General features: G+C 44.6%; 1 protein-coding gene across 1 annotated transcript in view; it reads right to left on the bottom strand.

The window, feature by feature from the left end:
• Positions 1 to 764: 764 nt before the first annotated feature.
• Positions 765 to 6,312, bottom strand: part of PNPLA4 (patatin like phospholipase domain containing 4) — a 28,340-nt gene continuing 22,792 nt past the window's right edge. The window contains exons 6-7 of the mRNA XM_029239863.1: positions 1,792 to 1,944; positions 765 to 1,070 (exon numbers count right to left, since the gene is read on the bottom strand). Of these exons, the coding sequence (XP_029095696.1) occupies positions 930 to 1,070; positions 1,792 to 1,944 (294 nt within the window). The 3' untranslated portion in view covers positions 765 to 929. The remainder of the gene's footprint in view (positions 1,071 to 1,791; positions 1,945 to 6,312) is intronic.

Raw genomic sequence — 6,312 nt, 5'->3', positions numbered from 1 at the left:
TTAAAAATAATGAAGGAATGATGATTCTGGATTGAATTGTTATTTGCTAGGCTACTTGGTTGACTTGGCTCTTCGTGTCTAGTAGTATCTTATGCATTTAAGTTCTTAGAGTACCTATGTCTGGTACACAGAGTAATGGCTGAACACTTGGTGAAGTATGGCCTTGAAGGAATAGGGAGAGAAAGACAGAGAAACCAGGACAGAGAAAGAGCTGGGGAGATAAGCACAGAGAATATTAACAACAGGGAGGTGTCAGAAGAGCCTGACAATGATGTGAGCTGGCGAGCAGGTTTCCGGAGGGCGAGGGTTAAGGAAGACATACCTAATTTCAAACTCTGGGCTTCCGGTTACTCTCTGCTATTCACCTTTCTACCTCCACCCCAGGAACAACTGTACACACCTAGGAAAAGCAAGCCTGTGTTGCTCCACCCCTTGTTAAAGGCCTTTCATGATGCTGACTATTTCTCACATCCTTCCTGGCCCACCTGAGAGGGAGTGGGGTGCAGCCTGAGAACATGCTTCCTTCCATTCTGGAACTACAGGACACTGGTGTCTCCTGGAAACGCCCGTGCTTCACGTCTGAAGGGTGCTTCCACGTTATCTGTGCAGAGAATGTGTGCACCACGAACCTCATTTTCAGCATTCCACGGTTTCCCCAGAGAACCCCTTACATTCCCAGCGGGCTTTCAAAGGATGTGGTGGTTCTCTTACAACGATTCCTCATCACCTGAGTGTAACCTTCTTAATGACGCTGCCAAATTCAACCAAAATGCCTCATTTCCTTGCATCAAGTAATGATTTCAATATTAAAAATTACAAATATTACAAAAACTAATAAAAAAACAGATAGAGAGTTATGATAGGCTTTTAAAAAAGGATTAGAAACCTCCATCAAGAACGGTCTGAAATGTGTTTTGCGTTGTAAAGTTTTAAGCGTTGTATTCAAACCAACTTTCTTTAAGTAAAAACTTGATGGCGTCATCAAAGCCACGATGATATAGTGATTCCATTATCGTCTCGCTTGGTGGGAAAAGGGCTTGGTGAAGCCTCACCAAGTTTGCCGTGGACAACTAGGATAGAAAGACAAATGGAAGCTGGAGGATATTACGGTACAGGTAAATGGACATCATCTCTGTAACCGAAGCTTTCTTATCATAGATGCTATTAGCAATTTAAAAAAAAATCAGGAGGAAGAAAATTAAATTTAAAAATTTACCCCCACCCATACACTGCATGAGGGTTTCTCAGCCTGGGGACCACTGACGTTTTGGGCCAGATGCTTCTTTGTGGTGGGGCCGTCCCGTGCACTGTAGATTGCTGAGTAGCATCCCCGGGCTCCACCCACTAGATGCCAGCACACACCCCAGACGTGATGACCAAAACCGTCTCCAGACACTGCCAGTGTCTCCTGCGTACAATATCACCTCCTGTTGAGAGCTATTCGACGAGATTAAGGGAATCCACATTTTTATGTAAGTTATTCTGTTAGGTCCTAAGTTTTCCTCTTACCTACTTAATTCCTGCCATCTTTTAAAACAATTAAGTGATCTAATTTAAAAGTGCACTGAAATCCTGCCCAGTATACTGACCGGAAAAATAAGTGAAGGAATGGAAAATGTTTCACAAATAGAATGTTGATAGTAACAGTCATGTCCATATGCATGACACATGTAGATTATTTAAAATATTTGTGCAATTTGTATATAAAACTGAGTTGCCAAAGTTCTGGAAGCATGTGGAAAGTTTTCGGAGATGAAGAGTCTTCAGTTATCAGTGAACATCATTACTCACCAGTATGTCCTGCTTGGCTATGGTCACATAGAAATCCAGCTGCCCTTCGTCCTGTGGGGAGATGTCCACTCTCCCGCTGAATGCTGAGACGGTCACTGTCCGGCCTACAGGCAGGAGGGGCAGGCTGTTGGTAAAGCATCCGTCTACCCAGTTCTGTGGAAAGCACACGGCTCATCAGCACCTGTCGACAACATCCCTCCCACGTGAAGAAAACGAGCATGCATTTCCCCAAAAGGACTCTTTCCTTCTAACAAGGCATGCCTTGGGAACGCCCTTAACTTACGATTTATCAGGACCCATCAGATTAGATTTGTTTTGGAAGCAAAGCAAATCTTTGTATGCATATCATTAACCCATATAATAAGAACCCTGAACGGAATCAGGAAGTCTCTCCAATTGTTTAAAAGCTTTAAGTAGATCATTTCACATAAGAAGTACCTAAATTTTTACTGATGACGGTGCTTGCATAAGAAGCCATGTGTAATTAGGCTGGGATTCATTATCTAGTCAGAATGCAAAGCCAGGTTTACTCTGACACTGAGCAAACCGTCCCCAAAACAGGAGTTTGTGCTGCTGTGGCTTGTGGGATATTAGTTCCCCGACTAGGGATGGAACCTGTGCCCCCCTGCAGTGGAAGCGCGGAGTCTTAACCAATGGACTGCCAGGGAAGTCCCAGGAGGTTCTACTTTTATCCTAAGAACTGGAAATCGGCATTTTCTGTAGCAAACTTAAATAGAACCGCCAGAAACCCTTCCATTTCCAAAGTGGTTCCTGAGTATGTAACGTCTTCAAGCCTTGAAGAATTGGGGAGGAGAGGTGCTGTGTTAAACAGGAACATTACTCAGAAGAGATTCTGTGCTTTCAGACCCAAGCCTGAAGGAAAGGCATGGACAGAGCAGGTCAGAGAAGCTTCTAGAGGCTTGTGCAGAATTGTACACTGGGAAAGGATTGAAGAAACACAAAGATAATACTCCTTACACTGTTTCAAGGCAAAATAGTCTCCATCTTTCCTTAAGCCCACATGTTAACCGAATCAACTCTAACAATAAATAAATAAGCAAACATGCAACACTGAAGTTCAAATGCTCCCAGCTGTATCTGATTGGAAATACCCTGCAGGTGATGTGAGAAAAAAAAGGGGGGGCTGGAAAGTGTGAAGAATGCTGCACAGAAGAATCTTTTGTGGAGAAAGCAAGAAGGTGGGGTGATGAGCAAGAAACCAGTTAGAGTAAAGCATCCTGGGGCTTCCCTGGTGGCGCAGTGGTTAAGAATCCACCTGCTAATGCAGGGGACATGGGTTTGATCCCTAGTCCAGGAAGATCCCACATGCCACGGAGCAACTAAGCCCGTGCACCACAACTACTGAGCCCATGTGCCGCAACTACTGAAGCCCATGTGCTGCAACTACTGAAGCCCACAAGCCACAACTACTGAGCCCGCGCACCACAACGAAGAGTAACCCCTGCTCCCCGGAACTAGAGAAAGCCCATGCCCAGCAACGAAGGTCCAACACAGCCAAAAATTTTAAAAATAAAAAAATAAAATAAAGCATCCTTAACTCAGTTAAAACTGTTCATTCCTCTTTTCTAACATGTCTTTTTTAAAATCTTTCTTGTTTTCATTTCTAGAGCTGGTTACTAAATGATCAGTACAGCATTGTTTACAAAGGCCTCAGCCAGCCACCAACTCCCCCCAGAGGGAATAAAAGTAGGTAAATAAAAGGTGAAAATGTGTTGAAAATTTCTGTTGAGGGAACTGAATTTTGGTGGAGCAGAAAACATAAATAGATTAGATTAAAATGAACCTGGCCTAGATAATTTGCTTATTGTCATTATTTTTAAAAGAACAAAACATATAATTATGCTTATTATAGAGCACACATATATGTTTGTGTATAATATGTGTATGTGGAAATATGCATACATATATACACACGCACACGACTATACAAACACAGTCTAAAAAAGGGAGGTTTGTAGTGAGAAGGCCCCCAGATATCTGGTTCTGTGCCTTATTGACCTGGAGCTTATTTTTTCTTCCCTGATTGCTTTGGGTGTAGACACCAATTTCTGGAATAGGATAGTACCTAGAGAGAGAACAAAAAGACACCTTCCAAAATTACCTTTCTTATCCTCAGTAGAACATCTCACCAATGATGTAAAAATTCATACAGGTTTCATCAAGGGAAATTAAAAATATGTACCAAGGGTCATATAACTTAACTGAGAGCTCACCTGATTTATTCAACTTAAGGAAAAGAAGGGCAGTCTGGCTCATTAAATTGCAAAGTGTTCTAATCTACCATAGGGCTAATGACTGAGGTTTCAGGGAAATGAAAATCTCTTTTTCCAAGTTTCGTTTGCTCTTGTTAGCTTATTGTGATTGGATAAATGACTAGGGAAAACATATAGCTTATCCAATGACTTGATTCAGTTTTCAGCGTTACTGACTCCTCTGTCACCATAACCCCACCAGCTCAGTTCTAAATGCAGAGTGCATCTTACTCCTGGCTCATGCTCTCCTGAGCTGTATCACTCCCAACAACCACACACACACACTCGGGCACTCAGATTCTAGCAAAACTGCTGGAAACGATGCCAACAGCAGCCAACATTCCTCCATGCAAATATACTGCATGTGGTACAGACGGTTTAAAATTCTGCATTTTATATACTCCTGGCCATGATTCTCTGACTGTTTGCAATACATTCCTCCAGGTCAGTCCCCCATTCCCACCTCGTGGACAGCACTCCATAAGCTGGGAATTACTGCCATGAGTCCTAGGATTCCAAAATTTTCCTCATGGGTCTTCCCAGGGTAGCGTTGCCCTGTGTTGGTTAGTTTCAGTACCTAGCACCATCATCCTCAAAGGAAAGGGAATGCCCAAATATGTAAAAAAAAAAAAAAAAAAAATTCCCGGGCAAAATGTGTTTCAAAAATCAAACTTGCGGGCTTCCCTGGTGGCGCAGTGGTTGAGAGTCCGCCTCTGATGCAGGGGACGCGGGTTCGTGCCCCGGTCCGGGAAGATTCCACATGCCGCGGAGCGGCTGGGCCCGTGAGCCATGGCCGCTGAGCCTGCGCGTCCGGAGCCTGTGCTCCGCAGCAGGAGAGGCCACAACAGTGAGAGGCCCGCATACCGCAAATAAATAAATAAATCAAACTTGCTTCTGTCCCCGCAGTTGTTGTCACTTGTCCTAATACCCTTGATTCCCATATTCTAAACGTGCTCCATGGTAAGGTCCACTGCCTAAGCCCAGAGACTTGTGAAGACACAACTGCTCAGTAGAGAAGAAAATCTCGTGCCTCGTGGTGGGGTAGGGGGTCTAGTGTGACTGTCCTCTGAGGGTGACAGCACTGGAAACCAGAGCTAATGCAGCTATTCTAAAGGGTAATGGCACCTGTCACACCCAAGCCCGGGAGGGTATTCATCTGTCAGTACGTGTCAACTTCTGCCTTACACATGACGTTATGGGTACATGCGAGGCTCACGAATGCCAGCAACCCTTGTTACATAATTAAAGAGGAAACTTTAAAACCTGAGGTGGGCACTTGAGCTGAAAGGGCTTATTTGTTCATCTAGCAAGTCCTTCCACAGCACCCAGTGTGTGCCTGGGTGTGCACTCCACACTGCGACATGCTTACGATAGAACCGCGATGCGGGGCTGAATTTGCTTCAAGTGTATTTTGCTCAAAAAGCAAGTCAAAAAAAATACTTTTGTCAGAAAGACAAATACCATATGATATCACTTACATGTGGAACCTAAAATGTGACACAAATGAACTTACCTACAAAACAGAAACAGACTCACAGACCTAGAGAACAGACTTGTGGTTGCCAGGGGGAAGGGGGGTTGGGGAGGGAGGAATTGGGAGTTTGGGGTTAGCAGATGCAAACTAGTATATATAGAATGGATGAACAACAAGGTCCTACTGTACAGCACAGGGAACTATATCCAACCTCCTGGGATAAAACAGAATGGAAAAGAATATGAAAAAAGAATGTCTCGGTGTATAACTGAGTCACTTTGCTGTACAGAAGAGATTGGCACAAGACTGTAAATCAACTTTACTTCAATTTAAAAAAAAAAAGAAAATATTTGCCGGCCCTGCTGGAAAGCACGCTGGCAAAAGGGGTGGAGCTGGTCCATTCACTCCACACTCACTGTTCTTCCTCACACACTGTAAGACACAGTGGAGGCGGGGAAGACCAGAGCTGCTTCTGCAGGGCTGAGGGGAAGCGGACCAGGGGAAGCGGACCAGGGGAAGTGAAGGAGGTTTGAAAAAAAAAATTTTAGTTACAAACATACCTTGTTTGCTGTCATGATATAGAGAACAAACAGTCACGCCTACAGAAGGTTCTTGGGCATGACTCAAAACAGAGTGGGGAGAGGAGGGAGAGGGAGGAGGGGGAGAGGGGAGAGGGAGGGAGGGGGAGAGGGAAGAGGGAGGAAGGAGGGAGGAGAGGAGGAAGGGGGAGAGGGAGGAAGGGGGAGGGGTGAGAGGGAGGAAGGGGGAGGGGAG

Source organism: Monodon monoceros, unplaced genomic scaffold (genome assembly GCF_005190385.1).
Source record: "Monodon monoceros isolate NGI ecotype Baffin Bay Population unplaced genomic scaffold, NGI_Narwhal_1 Super_Scaffold_22, whole genome shotgun sequence".
In the NCBI taxonomy this organism is placed as follows: Eukaryota; Metazoa; Chordata; class Mammalia; order Artiodactyla; family Monodontidae; genus Monodon; species Monodon monoceros.
This window is presented reverse-complemented; position numbering and strand designations above follow the sequence as displayed.